At 39.7% G+C, this 21828-nt stretch overlaps 1 protein-coding gene across 1 annotated transcript in view; it reads left to right on the top strand.

Annotated features, from left to right (window-relative positions):
* The window catches only part of lama2 (laminin, alpha 2), a 196063-nt gene that overhangs the window by 75622 nt on the left and 98613 nt on the right, over positions 1–21828 (top strand). Inside the window, exons 11-15 of the mRNA XM_046061408.1 lie at positions 356–413; positions 1372–1474; positions 2099–2239; positions 4195–4359; positions 21429–21533. Coding sequence (XP_045917364.1) covers positions 356–413; positions 1372–1474; positions 2099–2239; positions 4195–4359; positions 21429–21533 — 572 coding nt within the window. The remainder of the gene's footprint in view (positions 1–355; positions 414–1371; positions 1475–2098; positions 2240–4194; positions 4360–21428; positions 21534–21828) is intronic.

Genomic DNA, 21828 nt, shown 5'->3' on the forward strand with positions numbered 1-21828 from the left:
GACTCACATACAGTGTTTTCAGTGAATGCCAACACATGCTTCACATTTTAATTTATTTTAGTAGTACTTCCAACATTTCATCGATTCAGTCCTGCTTGATTTCCTATGGGGTCGGGGTTAGACAAGTTCAGCTGCATTTACAGAAGCTTCTGTTATTAAAAACTGTCTTTGACTGAACAGAACAACTATTTATATTAGAGATAATTTTAATCCTCTTTGTAATGTTACTGTTTTTATATCTAGAAAGAGGAGCTATTTTAGTGCAGCCACCTCAATAAGATTCCCATTCTGTTTCACTCATACTGTTGTTTTTTTTCTAAATGTGTGTGTGTCTTTGTGTGTGTTTGATTGACAGGCCAGCCAGCAGGGTCATGCCGGTGTAAGGAGGGTTTTGGGGGTCTGCGATGTGACAGGTGAGAGACAGACACACACACATATATGCACACATAGACACATACACAAAGACAGAGACGCATTGTGACAGGTGAGCAGAACCTTTCAGCTGTTGTCTGTTCCAATTAGTGTTAATTGCCAGAAAGTTTCTATTAAGATCTTTGATTATATGCATTATCACACACACACTTTGTACCTTAAACTGTGTAAAGAAGTCACTGAATAAATGGCCATAGTATAAATGCGAGACATGCTGCTTTATTTGCTGTTTGCTGTTTCTTTGACTGGAACTTTGATATTATTTCTTCAATAACATCTTTTACATACTTTAATCTGTAATTGAACTGAATACAGCCTGAGATCATTGAGAAAAGCCTTGTCAAATCTCAACCTGTGAATCAAAGGCAATACAACAACAACACGAAAAGCTTTCTAACCTTTAAATCTGTCAACAAAGTGCTTCACTTTTAATTGTTAATCTCTAATTGTATCATCATTATTGCTGTAATTGCTTGTTGTATTATCCTCTTTCCCACTGCAACGACTCAACTTCCCTGTGGGTATCATTCAGGTTTAATGTAATCTAATCTAAAAGCTGATACTATTCCTCCAAACTTTTTAATGGCCTGCCCCAAGATCAGGCCAGCAGCATAAGTGTCGTTTTTAAAATTACTTCTTAAAATGCTCTTTAATAGACTTGCTTCAGCTCTCTTTCTCAGTTAATTGTTTCTTTTTATGCAGTATTTTTGCTCTGTGGTTGTACATACATGCATGTGACCTGTGGAGCAAGGTCAGCTGTTTGTTGTGAACTAAAGTTAAGTGGAGTGTCTGACTCAGAGACAGTTTGATCAAGGTGGACGCAGCAGTTGTTAGAAGAAGAAGAATTGACCCTGTGACCTTCTGGTGATGGGAAGGCCTCTATAATACTTAAGCTTCAACTTTATCTTTATGATTGTTATTAAACTCATTTGTCTCCAGGTGTGCTGTTGGTTATATGGGCTACCCGTCCTGCCAGCGCTGTAACTGCAGTGTGGAAGGAAGCACCAACGATGACCCATGTATAACGCCATGCATGTGCAAGGTACACATACTCACACATTTACAGGCACACAAATAATGACAAATACTCTGTGCTAACCTTTCTCGCCCCATTGTCATTATCTTCACCACATTAACACTGCAATAACATGCCATGTGCTCATAATGCCTGTTTGATGGCAGCCCATAAACTTTGCTGCATCTTTCTTCTTAAGGTAGCCAGCAAAATAATTGGAACTAAACAACTTTCCTTGGCAGACATCTATAAAAGAAAAGTTATACATAAGGCTCAGACTATCACAGCCAGCTCTGACCACCCTCTCTTGGAAGAATTTGTTGAATTTGCCCAAAATAAAAACTAACAGATACAAATTTTCCTTTGCACCCACGGCAATTAATGCCCTACATTTGTACTGAGCTTGAGCTGCTGCTCAGAACGATAGATTGTTGAGGCTACCATTTCAACTTATTGAGTACTTTTAGACTATAAGTTGATATATATATATATATATATATATATATATATATATATATATAAAAAACGCCTTATCTTTGTTTGTGTCTCATGTATGTTTGTTTTAACCCTATTGCAAATCAAATTTCTCCGGGTGGGACAATAAAGACTGAACTGAACTTCTTCATCTCTCTTTCTGTCTCTCTCCTGCAGGAAAACGTGGAGGGAGAAAATTGCGATCGCTGCAAAGTGGGATTCTACAACCTCCAAGGTGACAATCGACGCGGCTGTGAAAAGTGCTCCTGTATGGGCATTGCCAGTCAATGCGCTGCCTCCACATGGACCTATCAGAATGTAGGCAATGTTTTACACCCCCCATTGCACTTTCATTACACTGCCTCTGTAATTTTCATGATTTTCTCTTACGTTTGCATAAGAGCAAGAGAATCACTTCACTGATTAACCAAAAGCAGTTTTAGATAACGCTGAAACTTTTTGATAAATATCCTTCAGGCATAGAACGCACCGACACAAAGTGCAAAATAATAAATTAATCTGACCCAGAGTTTTTTAAAATAGCAAAAGTTAAAGGCATCTGAGATTTAATAAAATTATGGAGTCACCGTTTCATCAACGTGCGTACCGAGTAGCAATAGGGTAATAAGTGAAAAGCCAAGACAAATCTTTACCAAATACACATATAAGAGCGTGACTGTGGATGGAGTATAGTGGAGGTGAGAGACAAGGAGAACAGTGAAAATACGGAGGAAGGAGGCAAGAAGAGAAAAAAGAGGACAAGACTGGAAAGACAACGGGAGAAAACAAGACAAGAGGCAAGAAGGAAGGAGAGAGGTGAAAAGAGGAAAACAGTTTTTGACTGACAGGCGGGGTGGGAGAGGAGAGAGAGGAGACGTTGACAGGATGACAGCTCTGATTTAGACACCGATAGAGAGAGCGAGAGTGTGTGTGTGTGTGTGTAGGTGCGTGTGTGTGCACGCGCATGTGTGTGTTTGTGTTTGTGCTCAAAAGGGGAATCCAAGGTCAGGTTAATTGCAACGACAGATGTGTGTCTGGCTGTGTCTCTTTCTCACACACACACACACACACACACACACACACATACAATCCTTCAGGAGTTGAGAAAAAACTCTCTTTGTAGGTGTTGCAAGACTTCCTGGCGGACATGCGGCAGATTTACAAAACCTTTAACATGTTTGTTGATACAACCTCTCATTTTGATCGAATGGGACCTTAAAACATCAGAAAATGTAGTATTTTAATGCACATGCTACACTGACGCTACCGTAACCAAATACTGCTTTCTATGTAAATATTTCTCATCAGTGACATTTTCCGAGCAGTTTTGTTTTATTTGTGACGCTTCAAAAATAAGTTGAATTTAGTTTTATGTTGACAGAAACAGTTGAATAATAAATTCACCCTTTGCTATTAATTCTGAATTCAGAATCCAAGCCAATTGAATCAGTCATTTGAAATATGTGTTGATCTGTTGTTCAGCTTAGGAGCAGATATACTGTATAAGTTAGTTGAACTTAGTGTTCATGGGAAGTTTTTTTTATTCTAAAGACAGAAGGTGTTTTCTGTAAAGGCAATAAAAGTAACTTGACTTGACACAAACCAACCATTCAAGTGGTCAATCAAAATTCATTCTGGGAAAATGTCACTACTCTCCTGTCTGAGATACTTACTGGACTGGCGAGGGGACCATTATTGTTTAAATGTTTATTCACTTATTTGGCAGAATAGGCTCTGCTCCTGGGGGTGCTGCCCAGTGAACCAAAGCAGCATTGCGGGATTCAGCAGGGAATGCAATAAACTCCAAGGGCTTTACAGAACAGAGTCCAATCATCGTTTAGATTTTGGATACAGAAAGTGAACAAGCTTAGAGATGCCAAGTTGGGTTATCGGAGTAACGTAGATAGTGGAGGAACACATATACTGAGACAGCCAGTACATTGTTATGCACTAAGCAGCAGCAAAGCATAATGACCAGCTGGGTATTATGAGAAAAGCTTGTTGGTTCAGCTTCATTTAATGTGACTGGTGACTTGCTTTAATATGTTTGCTGTCAGATGCTACTGATCTCCTGACGGTGAGCACAATGTCAGTGCTTGGCAATAAATAATCTGATTCTTTATATAACCATGAAGTTCAGTTATGTTTAAAACCCTCTGAATAAAACTGAATACCAGCTTTCTCATGTCAATATAAGTAGAAATAGTTATTTTCTCAGTGGATGGAGCTGAAAGTAAATCTTCAGCTTACTCTTTCTGCATCTTGTTTTGTAGGAGACCACTCTGACAGGCTGGCACCTGGTTGGAGATACAGGAGGAAGAGTGTGGTCTGTTCACAGACAGACACCTCCATATCTGAGTGTCCGACACTCAGACGTTGTGAGTGATCTTGGATCCGCCTACTACTGGAACGCACCTGGACTATACCTGGGAAACAAGGTTAGATGCAAACACACACTCGTATAGAGACTGGATTTTTTTTGTGATTGACATCATTTTACTCAGTTTTTCGTGGGTAGATTTTCTTGTACAGTTCACAACTAGAGAATATCAGGAGACACAGCAAGTTATACCGTAAAACTTCAATTAATAGCCGAGTCCCAAACAGCCGCCTGCCTCCTTTACTGGCCTTGTGTGGGAACACATTTTGACAAATAAACGCCTGCTTTAATTAAACGCCTGGTCTGGTTTTTGTAGAAGTTCTTTGGATGTATAAAACCTCTTAAACCCCGCGGGGTCGCCGCTTTAGCTGGTTCTAAGCTGCTTAGATTTAGTTAATACAAACATTAATGTTTAAACGTATGATCAATATGTCAGTATGGACATGCTGCACATCGTTAGATCGGTTAGATTCTCCCCAATTCAGTCGTTCAGTTCATTTAACGGAAACAACGAGACCCAAAGTCTAATTGTTATAGATTTACCGGTGTAACCTGCATGGTACAAGAGAGGAAAGGAAAAAAAGTGCTGACTGCCGTTGCTTTTGAAGTGCTCATTAAGTCCGCTCGTTAAGTCCGAATGTGTCCCTTCCTTGATTATTTATCTTCCTTTAGTTTGTAAGGGTCCACCGATTTTCAGAAAAATTCATCCAAGTTGTGAATCCTGTCATGTGAAGTCCATCGCTCTCTGTCTACTAACTTCTCTCATCCTGCACCGTGTTGTTTTTTTCTTGAGGTTGCTGCCTTCAGAATAAAAGCGCATAAGCCATCTGTCAGAGCTAGATCAAATGAATGACATGTATTTGATATTATTTGATAATTTTTACATAAGTATTATTCTGTTTGAAATAAATAATCTGTTTCATAGTAGTTTCAGTTTTGTGCAAAAAGAATTAAAGGCCTGTCCCATATGGACGCCTGTCCCAAATATAGGCAGGGTCAATTCAGTGATTTTAGCAAATAAAAGCCCGGGCTATTATTCAATGTTTTACGGTATTTAACTAATTAATTACACCGGTGATTATTTATGTACTTAATGACATAATGACAATTACCACTACTACTCCACTACTACCAAGGTATTTTACAGTATTTCTACACTGCTACCATAGTGCATAGCATAGTGCATGAGATAGATATTTACACACATGCACACACACATACAGTACATACACACGCAGATGCTGCCAGTGCATTGGAAAGAAATCCATTGTGCATGGACAAAATAACGGTTATTTGATAAAACAGTGCCTAATGGCACACTCTAACACAGTCTCAACACAGATTTTACACTATAATATTCTCAGACATAATGTTTTTAGAGACTTTGTACTGGATTGCATTAGATTAGACAGATGTTCCATTCACTGTACATGTGAAAAATGTGTCACTGTCATGCTATAGCAAGTGTGATTTGAACATACTGTATCTGGTATGAAAAGGGAAATGTATATTGATAAGGTGCCACATTTCCTAATTTCCCAATACTTTACCATATAAATAAAATTAGATTTTTTAAAATTCACTTGATTAAGACTGCTAAGTATGTGACAAAGAGAACGTTTTTGAATTTTTTTTTATTATTCCAAAGGTGTTGCACCCACAATTAGACTGGTCAAGGTTACACTAGTAACTCAGTTGTGCAGTTTTGTTCTGTGTTGTTCCACTTACACTGTAATGACACAAAGGTGAGTTGCAGTCTGAACTGTTTGATCTCACTGTCAGGTTACTGCTAACTGACTGTTTGCATCACAACAATAACAGCTCTTACCGTTTACAGTCTGTTGAAAGCGTTGACAGGCAAATATGTAAAAGCTAACATGAGGCTACATCAGATGGACAGACTTGAATATATAAACAGATCCACTTTATGATCTAAAAGTGTATCCCCTGGATGTAAGTCTTGTGAGAATATGTCTTGCTGGGATGTTCATCTCCCTCCCAGCCATACTTCTATGTATCTGCTCCTGCTAATGTTGACTATTTGAATTTGTGCTGCGGTTTTCAGTGGCCATGATTAGACTTTATCACTCCAGCTGGCAAATAGCTGCAGTCCATGTTTCTGAAGTCGAGTTGTTGCCCTACTACAACAACAGACTGACTGTGATGTTAGTCTGGGTGTCATGGCTTAGAGGAATATACCACAGAATTTCATTACTTTGCACCCTGCAGGCCTGGCTTGTCATCTCACTTCTTTGTCTGAAACTCGGTCCCTGCCTCCCTCTAAGCATCCCTCCATCCCCACTTCTTTTCATTGGTCTGCTCCTCTAACTCTCACTCTGTCTCTTCCACGACTCCCATTTTCACCTCCCTGTTCCTAAATCATCTCCCTCTACTTCCCCCAAGCTCTCTCTCTCTCTCTCTTTCTGTATCTCTCTCACTGGCTTTATGTCTCTCAGGGTAAACAGTGTTTCGCCTGTTGAACTCGATAATCAACTGTTTTTCTCTTAGCGCGCACACAAATACACGCTCACACACAAAAAGAAACACATACTTGAATTCAAACACATACTCGCACACACAAAGACTCACACACACTCCGAGGCCTATATAAGTCAGATAATGATGTGTTTTAGAGGCATTAGGGACAGTGGAGCAGAACCGAATGCCTCCAAACATGGGAAACAAACAAATTATCACTGTGTGTGTGTGTGCATACTTTATGTGTTATGTGTGCACGTGTGTGTGTCATCGCTAGGAGCAGTGTGCGAGTACTGTATGAAAAAGCGATTTTTTGCTTCAATCTCTGATCGTGTTAGAGATAGATGCCATGCGACTCACACACACACACACACACCCAGTGTAGTCTGTCATGTTAGCGTGTATCATTGGAAGTGACAGGCTGTGTGGCTGTGTGTAATGACAAACTAGCAGTGGATGTATGAGTAGAAATGTGTGTGTGATAACGCTCTTAATTCTCGTGCGTGACCTCCTGTATCATCAATGCCAAGGATGCTCAAGTGCGCTCTGTGGATGCTCATTGGTCCAGAAACATGTTCCACTAATGCTCATTGGGTATTTTATCGGCTGTGTAGGTCCAGAGAATGCTCATTCACAAGGATGGCCATCAAGTGTGCTCTTTTTAAAATCATATTTTTCCGGTGTTTCTGGTTTATTTGGCATTGGAGTGCAGATAAGTGGGAATCAGCATGAAGCCAAATATAAACTCACAATGCTGCAAGTACGAGAGTGGCATTATTTTAATGAAGTGCTTTGCATTTTTAAAACTAGTTTTTATGGCATTTTGCTGACACTTTTATTAGATATTTAAAGCTGCCCTAATCAATATTTTATTTCAACAATAGAATTAAAAAATATTTGTATGAAAAAGGGGTTGCTCGTGATGAACCTACATTATATGATGATATTATCACTTGACTCTACAGTTCCTCCGACTTCTAAGCGTTTTAACATCTTTCTTTCATTGTTTTGATTTTACATCTTGCAACTTCGCTTTTGGTTCAGTCTCACCACTCTTAACCATCTGTTTTCAGTAAAAATAATGAACCAAAAGTATGCAACCTGCACAGCACCAGACAGCAGATAAACAAGATTATCGACTATCGAGTGAACATGCATTTGATATTTTTTTCAGGCTTTTGACAGCAAAACAGAGCTTCAGGGGGAGGAAATATTGGACTTACATTCGTCAAGTGGGCCAGAAACACTACTCGAAATGAATACTAATATTCCTCTGTGTCTGTCGGATGTGTTAGCAATTGTTTGCTAAGATGTTCTCCATGTCCATTTTATAAGATGATACTACAGTATGTCAACATTGTGTTTACTGCATGTGTCTTTGTGACCCAAGAGTTCAAAAAACGAATAAATAAATAAAATAGTTTTCCACCCAAATTGGATATTGAACTTGGTTGATTTTATAATTTTTTTGTGACTTAGAAATGCTACTTTATTAAACAATATCACCGCAAAGCCAATTTAGTCGCTCTTTTGGAGATTTAATGAGGAGTTACTGTTAGCTTAAAAGTTGAGTTTCAGAGTTTACTCTTGACCTTTGAAACAGTAGTTGACAAAATAATCTAACTTCAAGGACCATTTAGTAGATGTTCTGGAGCTTTTACCAGCCTATTCATAGTTAGTCATGTGACATGCGCGGTGACCTGGAGGCCAAAACAACAGACCAACATAGCGGCTCACACCGCAATTCCCCCGTAGAGACGCCGCAAAAGCAGTCATATTTTATTTGCATCACCTTTCAACTTAAGAAAAAGAAAGATATAAACACAAACTGGAATTGTTGGGCATATCCGATCCATATAACTTTACAGCATCCGCTGCCGCATTTCTACCTTTAAAAACCTCCAAGTCCCTGCCGGTAACGTTTATTTTTACCTTCTGGGGAATCCCTCACTTAACACAGCCCAGGCTTGTCTCCTCCTTGATTATTGCATCCGAAAGCACAACAAACATCCAGCATTTTGGCAACGCAGAAGTAACTCAAAGTAACAGTGTATCACTTGCTTGTTGGTTGTCAGGCAGCGGAAAATAATGTCTTTTTTGTCATCCAAGAGAGCGTTTTCCTTGGAATGTGACGTCACATGAAAATATGGAGTTTGACTCTGGTTTTGTAAGAGAAGTTTTGTAATTATAGCCAGGGATCTACGGTAACTTTTTTCCCCCATGGAGTACACGTGCTCCTAAATGTAGGAGCATGTTGAAAATTGTTGAAGTAACACAGACTTTATTAACAATTTATTACATACATATTTATGCTGTGTGTCTGTGTGTATATTCTCCTTCTCCTTGTGTACAATTATGAAGAAAAAACCAGTGAAGTACTAGGTGTAGACCCTAGTATCTAGACATGTATCTAAGCATGCACCTTAAAATATTGACAAAGCTTTGTAAATCTATGCCACACATAATGTAAACAAGATTATTAGAAACATAATTTATAACAATAACTATATATTATAATATATATTTTACCACTTAATATAATAATAGTAATTACAGTTGGACAATAGAGCAGTTTAATTTTTGTGGGTTTTCATTCATTAAATCCTCGTGCAAGATAAATGGTCTACTTGGTGGTTAGTCTGTAATTTGTCAATTGCGAAGAACTAACTTGTCAATCACAACCATTGATGCATACCAGTGACTTCACTGGGATTTATTCCAAGTAGAAATTAAAGACTTATGGTTCAAAAGACTCATCCACTCTGACAAAAGGATTCCAAAAAAAAAAAAATGCAGAGTATCTAAACTTCCTAATCCCCTTGTATCCATCTTGTAAAAGGCTCAAAATCAAGAAATGTTTATCATTTGGAGAAAAAGAGTGACAGAGATGGACAGAAAGAGAGAGGAAGTGTACTGGGAGATTAAAGCAGAGAGATAGATGGGGGCGATGGACGAACATGGAGAGAGGAGACACATCCTTTGTTGACAGCTGATGAAAGAAAACTCAAAATATCTTGAAACTTGACAGACTCACAAACACATAGCTCAGCTTGTGTTACATTTCACCCTAACTCCCTACTCAAACTGCCTCTATCTTCCCCAACTTTCTCTAACCATTTTCATCCTTTTTTTGTCTACCTTATCTTCTATATTGTCATATAAAGAAGAGGTAATACAAAGTAATTATGCTTTAAGAGGGAAATCTGCTACAGGTGCAAACCTGAGACAGAAAATGCTCCGGTTTCAGCTTGGTTAGAGTGGTTGACACCTCAAAGTTGTGATGAATGAAGTCTTAAAAGTGTTTCTGTAAAATACTTTCGTGGAAAGAGAATTCTCCCTTTTTACTTTACAAGAACAACATCGGCTTTTACCAAGCTGCTGAGCTGTGACTTATGAGAGAGAAAATGTGTGTAGAGGAGTTTGTGTATAGTGCCACTGCTAATCTATTCTTGATTGCATGAGATGGATTCCCCCTCACATTTCTTCACTTTCTTCTCTGCCTCCCATTTCTTTTTTCACTTACATGGCTGAAAAGGTGCCTTTATATCAATCACAATGGATTTGTTCCAGTTTTCATCAACCAGATAATTTTATATCACACAAATTTGTGTTTTTAGAAAGTGTGTTCAAACCTTCACACTGCAAACCTAATGGCTCAGAAACAAAAAATCATTACACCTGGTTATCTTTTCCACTAATACAACATAATGATCATTGCAAACCTGATTCGCTGATGTTTTTATTACAAAAACATAATGTCAAAAAATATATAAACATTGAATGCAAGCATTCAGTTTGCTGTGAGTGTTTTGAAGTTAAATTTGTTACTTGTTGCAGAGTATGGAACTTTTTATTCCCCCTACCTCTGTGCTTTTTCTTGACAGCATGAAACATAATAAAATTTACTAGCTGTTGATAACTGTCAAGATGTGTGAAGTAATCCATTAATAGAAAAGCATAGATGAGTCCAGTTCTCATTTTTAGCATACGTTTTGATTTCCCACTATTGGATGTGCTTCCCTGCTTATTCCTCAGAAGCATTAATCTCATTAGGCCAATCCTGATTGGCTGGTGACTGCGTTCACGTCAGGTTGGTCCATCTAATAGCTTACGCAACAATGCAGCAACATTCAAACACCTCTTCTCGCTTTGCTAGCTGCCTTCTATACACTCTCCAGTCTTCACCATAGGCTGCAACGTTTACCTGCTTAGCCGTTTCACGGTAAGGTTTTTAAGATTAGCACATCACTGTTCTTCTTAGTTAGCACTCAAGCTAACGAAGATGGATCCTAACCTCCCTCACACCAGAGGGAACGGAGACTCGGGGGCTCAAGTCTGTTGTTGTGAAAATAGTTTTTGTTGACAGCTAGCACACCAAGCTAGCTTGTTGGGAAAGGACCCTTTCTTGTCTACAAGCAACATGCCAGCTGGCAGCTAAGATAAAGAGAAGACTAATGCGAATGCTGGGCCGTGTGCCTGCACCAGCTGGGGCTTACAGCCGGTCCTAGCCGAGGCGGCTCCACTTATGGAGGATGTACTGGAGCTAGATTATGAAGATGACAACAAGGACACCTCGGAGCTCCTCATATCCAAGGAAGAGGATGAAATGTTCATCTCTTCCGCTCAGACCCTGTGACTGACTCTTGGGACGAGGACAGGAGCATGCCGGCTTCCCCTACTCCCACGCAGCATCCAAAGTGAATATTCCCTGGCCTACAGTGGTAAAGGAGACCACCAGATCACATTACGAAGGAAAGAAATTGATCCAGGATAAGAAGATGGCATAACAGCTGTTCACATCTGTTGACTTCAAAGACTCATACATATGCATTCCAGTTTTTCATCCACACAGGAAATATCTGAGTTTCACTTTTCAGGGTGTCTGTTACGATTACAGAGCTTCCTTTTGGTCTGTCCCAGAGCCCGAGTGTGTTTGTGCGATGTACTGAGGCAGCTATAGCCTCATTAGGACAGCAAGGCATTCGTCTGGCTACAGATTTAGACGTCTGGCTCCTTCTGACATAGTCAGAGCAGGAGGCTGTGACACAAATGAACATCCTCATAAAACATCTGGTCGACTTGAGTTTTATAATTAACACCTTGTTGTCTCCAGCACAGAGTATATCTTCCTGGGGTTATGCCTGGACTCGATGTACTTCACAGCCCACTTGTCAGCAAAGAGGGTGAAAGCTGTCAGGGCTTAACTCACGCATTCTGTTCATGAGGAATTTCCAGAGATAGGTGGCCTCCCTTAGACTGGACCCCGTCTGTCACAGCACACGGAGGGTAATGGTCACTGTGGAATGCATAATGCCGCTGACAGCATCTAATTTTCTTGGTACATGGGGAGCCCATGGGCACCGTCCTATCTCAGAAGGTGGTCACTACAGATGCAAGTCTGTCGGGCTGGGGAAGGTAAACACGGGCTGGCCTATGAGAGGCCTCTGAAGAAGAGATCTCCAGTGCTCCCACAGAAATTATGTGGAGCTCTTGCTGGTGTTTCTGACTTTGAGATGTTTCTCAGTCAACATTGTGTTCTAGTGAGATGGACAATATGACAAAAGTAGCTTATATCAACCGTCTGGCACGCAGACTGATATTGTGGATCAGTGTGCATCTCCTGTCTGAGTTATACATGTCTCCATGGTTCTGAACCTCCTAATAGCTGGAGGATGTTTGAGGAGTAGTGTCTCAAGGAAGGACATATCTCTTCTTAATGCTTGGTTGGCATGAATTGTCATTCCTGCAGGACTTGACTGACAAACAAAGGTCCTTCTCAATGATTAAGGTGTAACTGGGTGCTATTGGTACATGTTATGTGGAGTTTGAAGGTAAAACAGCTAGCCAACATCCTTTGGTCTGCCGTTTTATTTGGGGGCATGTAGGCTACTTCCTGTTCCCAGATCACTGGCTCCCCCTTTGAATCTGGCGGTGGTTTTGGATGGTCTCTCTGGCCCTCAGTTTGAACCACTGAGGGAGATAGATTTGAAACATTTGTCTCTGAAGACAATGTTGTTGCTGGTTGGCATCTGTGAAATTGGTCTGTAACATTCACATGCTCCGTGCATCCCTCATGCACTCAGTTTGTCCCAGGATATGTCATGCGTGAGCCACCACAGGTTAGGCTTCATTGATACGGTGCCATTCTCTTTACCGCCTTTCTTAGTCATTGCATGTGTTGTGCCTAATTCTATGTAGATGTGCAAGGCATGAAAGGACAAAGGGGTGTCAGAGAAGTGACCAACTCTTTGTATCTTGTATCTGATCCCCATATGGGAAAGTCTTTTTTAAAGCAATGGCTCTTCCACTGGATTTTGGGGGCAACTGCTTTAGCCTTTATAAGCGAGGGTTTGCAGGCACCTTGGGGCATGTAGTGCCGAGCACAGGACTTTTGCTGGGACAGTGTGCTGCATGTCGAGTGCCTGTGGTTGCTGAGATAAGCTCGTCTGGCAGTACGGGAGTCCCAATATCCCATAGCAAGACATCGAAACAAATGCTATAAATGACACTTGTGTAACCTTGGTGCTCAGAGCAGCATGAGGGAGATGTCTCACCAGACAGCCCTTCTTGCTGGGACGAAGCGAGACAAGGTGTTTATTTTGAGTGATGCTTCATTGTAGCATAAACCAATTAAGGGTAGGTGGACCTACCTCCGGATACTGCGATCACCGGCCAATCAGGATTGGTGCAATGAGATAAATGCTTCTGAGGAATATGCAGAATTGCGATGGATTCCATTACACTGTAAAGCAATAAATCATGTTTAAGTCAGTGTAGAGGCTGATAGAGGCAGATGGTGTTATGTTTACAATCACAGAATTAGCATAATGGCATGTGTGAGTTTGATCCCAGCCTCAGGGGTGGATCTTCACTGACTGTATTGAATTAAGGATGTCATCTTGCCATTATTACTTCAAGTCTGATAGACAGCAAATGCTGTTTCTACTGCAAAAAGGTCTGTTTGCCTTTAAATTTGATGGAATAAAATGCCCTTTATCTGAACCATATTTGCAAAAAAGTACAGACTGTAACCTTAACCTAAGTTGTTTTATCTAATCATAATGTAATAATCTTGACCCAAACCTTACTATGAGTATGCACAGTGTCTATGGGCCTAATCAAGATTATCATCAGCCCTCCACCACTCTCCACCCCCCTCCCCCTGAGGCAGTAAAAACAACAAGAGAGGACCCCTTGTTGTTCTGGATGCATGGACACCAAAGCAAGTACCTTCAACCTCTACAGTGTCCAGCAGGATCATCCCACAGCTGCCAAAACTTTCTCCCAGTCTGGGAAACCTGGAGAGGAGTAACAAGTTGACGTACAATCAACCTGAAAGCCAACCTGAAAAACACACAAAAAAATAAAGAATACTGCATGCATACTGTCAGAAACTGTGCTTCTGTGCACATTTCAGAACATAAATTCCTGTCCAGCTGTCATTCCTGCTTATTGTGACTTAGTCTTGCAACTAAGATGGGTAAACACACATAAATTGACATGCCCACCGTCCTACATTATTACCATGTTGGTTTACGAATGCCGTCTCCAACTCAAGGAACACTTATCAAGAGCCATCCTGCATGCTATCGCTAGGAAGGACCACCATGGACACAGTGTCCCTCTACACTAGGAGAAAGTATGAATACACAATTTGCCTCAACAGTACTGAACCCACCTTCCACCAATAGGTATGATGCAGCACATCCAAAAAAGCAGGTCTGCACAGAGTCTGTCCCCGAAGATATTGAACCAAACAAGACCGTGCTCTGACTTGCAGACTTTATTTTTGTTTTTGCTACGTTTTCGACAAGGACTTTCCTTTGTCTTTGCCAACATATATATCCCTCTCTCATTCACACTCACACTCACACATACAGAAGGTTGGGTTGGATGAATGTTGTTCAGTCTATTGGTCCATCTGGAGCCAATCTAACCCTACTGCTAGGAACAACAATAGTCTGTCTGTGCGTTTGTGTGTGTTTGTGTGTAACCGGTAGATAAACAGAGGGAAAACTCCCGATACCAATTGCAAACAACCACAGGCATCAGAGAGGCGACACAGGTGTGTCTGTGTGTGTGTCTTTGTTTTGCTGGGTATTTGTGTGTGTTCCTGTGTATGCCTGCACGCCTGCCTGTGTGTGTCATTTTAGGGGAGTTTTTTTTACCGAAGCTTTTTTGACAATCTGGTTTTCATTTCCTGAAGGATGATTTCCTTTGTCCCCCCACCAGCCCTCCTTCTCTCTATGCCCAGTCGCCTGAAGAGAGCATCGGTTGCCACTGTTAGCTTTTGTATTCCAAAAATTTAACGAATGCAGATTGGCAAACATTTCTCTGAAGAAACTAGCATGTGGTAGGCACAAAGGGAAGTTGCATACAAATAGCTTATTTCAGTTTAAGTAATATCATTACTCCCTAAAATCAGTAATTTGTTTGTCAATGTACTTTTCTTCTATACCTACAAAGCTGATGGTTGCGCGGTTTCTCACCTCTAAAATCACCAAAGTTCAGTTTCTCCTTGTTGTATGAGATCAGGGAATCCAAACAGTGTTGATGTCTGATGTTTCTGTTCCTCATTGTTGTATAAAATCTAAGTGATTAGTATGTGTCAAATTATAATTATGTTCTCAATTTCAGGAAACTCATTATTTGCCATATGAGAGGAGATAACTACATGAGGAAACCAAATCAGGGGACACTTGTGTGATTAAATATTTGGTTTATTCACCTTTTTATTTTATGTGTAATGGGAAAAAATAGACAACAGGGAGAAAAGATTTTTTAACTTGAGTGTGAATGTTCATTGTGACCTTAGAAACAGCTGTTGACATAAGAATCTCACCTTAAGGTCGGTGTAATCGTTATTCTGGACCTCAGATCATACGATCTTCATTAGTAGATAAAGTAGGAAATTTCCATTATTCCTGAGCAAATTAAGAAATTCCTGTCCATACATTATTTCACAAGAATGAACTTTGATAACTTTTACAATAGCACTGAGAAGCCCTTAAAATGCAAAAAATGTAAACTTGAACATCTACAATTTCATAACAGCTTGGCAAACTCAGTTCAGTTCAGTGTGCTTTATTGGCATGAATGTTTCATTCAAACTATGTTGCCAAACCAATTTTCAACAAAATCAAAAAAAGTTTACATTTAAATATGACATAACAAGATTAATCCAATCAAGACCATTCAATTTATCAGTTCTAAATTACAAAAACAAAAATAACAAATGCAGATAGAACATAAACTACGTATAAAAGTGAAGTGCAGCAGTTGGCTGAGTCACTCGCTGTCCCTCAGGTTGTGACACAGGGCCACATACTTGGCTAGGATTATTCTTAATTTATTGTTATCTTCAGTTCTTTGAAATCCAGTATTAATGGATGGAATTTCTCAAAATATTGCTCTCTTATGCATCTATGTTTGTCACAGTTCAGGAGATAATGTGTCTCTGTCTCCACTTCACCTGTCTTACAGTGCTTTAATACTCTATATTCCTTTGGTAACAAGGACTTTTTATGTCTCCCTTTTTCAATTGCAAGGGTGCGGTCACCGAGTCTGTACTTGGTAAGAAGCTGGTTTACTCTAATTAGTGTTTGTAAAGCAATGCTGGCTTGAGAAAGGTGTGTGTGTGTGACATGTTGCGGGATTTGTTAGTCTCAGGACTTGCTGACATAAGGAACTCAAATCCCTGGTTCAGCTCTTGGGTTTTTAAGAGCCCTGAAATTGGGGACTTGATCATAAAGTTTATTGCTGTACTCCATCTACTGATGAAGGTCAGGTGATTGAAATGATTGAAAGCTCCAGAACACATACTAAATGGATGTTGAGGTGAGATTGTTTTGTCAAATGTATTAAATTGTTTTGTAATGACAGTAGTTATATTACTGTAACCGGCTGGGTGACATGTTTAGAGTTACTGTTGTTAGTGTCACTGTGTGAAGAGATGTTAGTCCAGTTGGAGCGTTCAGGATAAAATAGGCTGTTTAAGTAGAGTTACTGAGATTTCCAGTATGTTGTCAGCTTAGACTCTGTGAAGCCTGTAATTTCAGCGGCATATTACAGGGATTTGTGTGAGATAGCATACTTCTGATTGATACTCAAATATATCTTCCACCAGGTTCTGGTGGGAACCCTGGAGGAGGACTGAGGTCGATAGTGACTCATTTTCACACCTCTTCCTGCTCTGTGCCAAACCTACTCCTTAGCATAGGCAGCAAATTAAATCCCATAACTTTCTTCCCCTTGTTTGCTCTCCTCTCGCCTTTCCTCCCTCTTACTTTATCCTTGTTTTGTGTCTCTGTCCTGCTGCACTTTATCCTATCTTTTGTTTCACTCTCCGCCTCCTCCACCCTTGAATTTTCTTATTTCTACTCTCTCTGTTTCTCTTCCCCTCTCTTCTCTGTGTGTCCACTTTCTTTTCATGCTAACTGATAAATAGTAGCAAAGAGGATGCTAGATGTATGTCACTAAAACTTTCAACAGTATTTTAGGTCAAGGATTTTTTATAGGAATTAAAAGTTGTAAATTTGAATTTCAGGATGTAAAATACCTCCTGTAACTGCAGCAAACCCGTAAAACACAAAATTCCCATCTCAACAATGACTTAGTTCAATATTTTCTTTTTTTCAGTAAATATATAAATGTAAATGTTGTGATATGAGATTATTTTGCTTTATTTTACCCCCACAAATGAAGCTGAATGACTTGATGGAAGGTTTACTTTAATGAAGATGGTGCCAGGTTCTTGATAAGGGTTTTAACAGCAAGGATTATGTCTTGTTCTTATTCTACTAATAGAGTTAATAACAGGCTTATGGAGCTCTTGGGGGGATGCTACTGATGTCTATTGTAGCTGTGTGTGTGTCTTTGTGTCTGAGTGTTTACTGTTCCGTTCCTCTCAATAATTCCCCTCTCCCTTCCTAAAATGTACCTCTCCTGCTGTGCTTTTATATTTCTTGTGTTTTGATTCTTTTATTTCCTCTTCCCCAGGGTCTTGAAGGGTCATCAGGTTGCCATGACAGAAGCTTTGATATTATCCACGTTGAGTGGATGGCATCAGAGAAATTAGTTTTCTGAGAAATGTCAATAATTTCAAAGAAAATAAATTGCTAAATAGTGTCCTAATGGGATAGATAATAATCCATGAAGAAATACAAGTGCCATCAGTGCAGATGTCTTCCTGGGAATACACAGGAGAAGATTTTTCTTCTACTTCTCATTTCATATGATGCTGAGTGGTTACTGAACACAACAGTAAGAAGACCTTTCCACAATTGGATGAGTTAGAGCATTTACAGATGTTTGCAACCTGTTTGTGCTTTGATCTAGATTTTTAGTTATTGGTTAGACGAACCAACAGAGAATTATCACCCAACTCTCAGTGTTTTTGTTGTTTGATGGCCTTCAATATCACTGTTCTGGTTGAGTCTCACTAGTCTTATCACCTCAGCAATTTTTTGCAAAAACATTCTAAAAGCCTACATTACGCGACCTGCACAGATAAAGCGGGGGACGGAGAAAGTTAGCGACCACTTGGTGAACATAGTGGTGCACCTAGCAGCTAAAGATATCTATGAAGATTCTCAGTCATCCAGGTCATAGGACTTGGTTGAAGATCTTCAACCAAGTCCAGTTGCCCTGGATTTTAACCTTCGTTGGATAGCAGCTAAAGAGTTGAGAATTTCCTTCTGGAGTTGGTGGAGATGAAAACAGAACTAAAAGTGGACTTAAATGCCTAAAATACATCTATGTCTATCTATATGCTAATGTTATTTTGTGTGTATTGGAAATGAGAAAGGCAACTGTTTGCTAACCCATTCCCCATTATCAGTGATATGTCAGATGTTGTATATGATGCTAGTGGCATTGCCCCACAGTGACCCAAAAAATCAGTTAATGCAAGTTTAATTTGTATGTATGCATACTTATAACATTTACTTTAAGACATCTTTTTTTTTTTTTTTACATTTAATTGGCTTGAAGAGCACATAATGTTCAACCAAATAATATATACTCCTTTTCATCACACTGCTGTTTTGTTGCAGTGGAACATACTTGATGAATGCAGAGCCCATGCTGGAGTGCAGATGAGCTAATGGTGAAGGAGGTCGAGCAGCACAAGTGTCTTTTATGGGTAGGCTGTGTAGTGTAAGTTTAAGCTGGGATTTTACTGTATTCTGGAGTCCAAGTCAGCAAATGGGGTTAGATAGAGAATAAGTGTTAGTCAATAAAATGTCCACCCCAAGTACACCTCCATGCCCGCTAGTGTGTATGTGTGTGTGTATTTTCAGTCAGCTGTGAAAGTGGTGATTCCTCCTCCCGGTTTAAGAACTGAGAGTAATGATGTAGAATGGAAGAGGTTTATGGAGGCATTAAGCCCACCTCTTACACCCTCTCTATCTCTCTCTGTCTAAGGCTCAATTTCTTTGTCTCTCTCCCCCTCTTCCTCAGTGTCCCCCTCTCTCTGTTTTTATGGTGGCATTATTATCTCGCTCTCCCACCCATTACTGTTCAGGTTGGAGCAGAATAATAAATTTCAGGATCATGCCGATGCAGCGATTCTCCACCCAAAGCTCATTCTGTGGACTCGACAGAAACACTGCACTGAAACACACAAGACAACAAAGATTGTAGAATATTCTTGTTCTCCTTACTTCTTAAACATTTTTAAATATTTTTTTTAGGAAAACTGTCATTAGTGGAAGTTGTAGTGGTTGTGTTGTTGAAGTAGTGGTGGCACTGGTACAATGAGACTGCTGCCATAAACAATTAATATATTTCTTAAATACACTGTGTACGTGTGACAAAGTAGGTGTTACATTTTTTAAAAACAAATTGTTCAATATATTATGTGTTTAAATTATTCTAAGATGCTTTTTTTCTGAGACTTTATTTGACTACATCAGATTTCTGTGCCAGTGTGCTTGCTGCAGAAATACACTACACCAGGTTCTGAAAAACAAGACACATCTGTAATATGTGCTAAAGACTGTGAAGTATGCAGGTGGCCAGTCATCTTTGTTGTACTTTGTACCATCGTGTGACATTTGGTCTACAATTCCTATATTATATGATTTCCTTGCAAACTAGCTCCCCTTTCTTCTTCTGGTTGATTGTCTTTGTCAGTCTTTTATTTCTATAGTAGTCAAAGATGCTGTGTGGAGTTTGAAAAACAAACTATAAGTTATGTTTACCTTCAGTGTTACTCGCCAAAGCGCAATGCATTTGTTGTATCCTTGAAATCGTACAAAATAAGATGAATGTATTTCCTTCCTTATAAAACACTTGTAAATCAGATTTTTCTTAGAAAATTGCATATCTTGATGCATCACCGCCACCGGTAGAGCAGTGGAATAGTGTGAAACAATTGGCAGGAATGTGTATAGCATTGTGTATGTCCTCATGCGCATGCAGGACAAAAACAAAATGGGGTCCCACTCAGAGAAAAAACCCTCCATGACACTATTAGAGGTCAATAACACCACTAGATAACCTTAAAGTAGAACTGTTTAACTGTCTGAGCCACCCTAGTCACTACTCTGTCCGGGGTTGCTTAGTTTTTGGTTTCCTTTAGTCACATTTATGCTCTTAATCTCTACGTGCCCCCACATCCTTCCTTTGTCAAATGAAACTAAATTAATAAGCAATAAATTATACCCATGCTCAGTTCAACAGATTTTGCTACAGCTTTACTTGGTCAGGTATGACCTGTTTCTTATTGAGACTGATGTTTGCAAACTTTAGAGAGCTAGTGCTCTGTAACTGTCAAAACTGATTCAGTTCTCTGACTTCTATGACTCTTCTCCAGTTGTGTTACTGTAACACTACGTTTTACCATCCTGTTATTGTCACTTGTGGCCTCAGTGGTCAGCATTCAGCTAAGCCTAATGAACATGTAGGTGAAGTAAACTCTCCCACTTGTTGAGAATTATTGTGAGCCCGCTGTCAGGTGTGAAGAAGTTTCTGAGACTGATGAAGACTTAACATAGCATCATTTATTGAGCCAGGCCGAGGAGATACAGTGCCAGCATACAACATGTGAATACGTCAAATGCCAACACCAAATCTGAAGGATAACATCTTGTGGTCCCTTTTATGTTTCTGTCTTCCCCCTAGTGCCTGTAGGTTTCTCTATTAGGTCACCTTCACCTAGAACAACTATCTATCTGATGTTTAGATTCCCATGCTTCGTCATATTGGAATCTCTCACTATCCAAGAGTTGTACTCTAATCTGTGGAGCCAGTTAGTTCTTGTAAACATTCTTGTAAGACTCAACCTTGTAAGATTCCCAGAGAACACTGATATCTGCTAGCCTGACGTTTGAGCTACTGTCTCTAGCTAATCAGTCTATTGTTAAGTACGTGTGAGAAATACCTAAAGCTATAATTTCAAACACTTATGGGGTCAGCTATATTACTCTAAGCTAGACCTGTCTTACCTTTCCCTGTTACATCAATTAGGACACCTAAGAAATATTCTCAACACCAGTTAATCAATTGTATGCAAGTGGCTTTCTTGCTTTGAGTATCAGCTGTGTGCTAGGAGACACATAAAACATCATTAATCACGTCAGTAATTTTGCCCTAATTCTACAGATGTTTGCAAAATTTACTAATCTGTGTTTCTCTGTCTTTCTTCAGCTTTCAGCCTACGGAGGGAGTGTGATCTACACTGTGTCTTATACTACCGACCAACAAGAACAAATGGCCATTAGAGTCACCTCAGAACCTGACCTAATCATAGAGGTATGTTTTCAAGCATGCACACAGATAAAGACATCATAGAGCACTGGCATACTTTGATATTAAATGCTAATGAAGGGCTGTTTAACAATATAACTGTCTTTTATATGGTGTGTGTAATAGGTTTTGATTTTGAAAGGGTTATTTAAACCCTGTCATTAAATCTGGCAGATTCATCAGAAGCAGTGGCAAGTGTAGAGCCCTGAAATAAGCTCCAGATATCTGGGTAGCACCTTGGTCAAGGGCATTGACCAGGAGTGTTCCTAACACTTAACACATGCAAGGTTTTTAGAGTGGG

The sequence above is a fragment of the Micropterus dolomieu genome, linkage group LG10, assembly GCF_021292245.1.
Source record: "Micropterus dolomieu isolate WLL.071019.BEF.003 ecotype Adirondacks linkage group LG10, ASM2129224v1, whole genome shotgun sequence".
Classification (NCBI taxonomy): Eukaryota; Metazoa; Chordata; class Actinopteri; order Centrarchiformes; family Centrarchidae; genus Micropterus; species Micropterus dolomieu.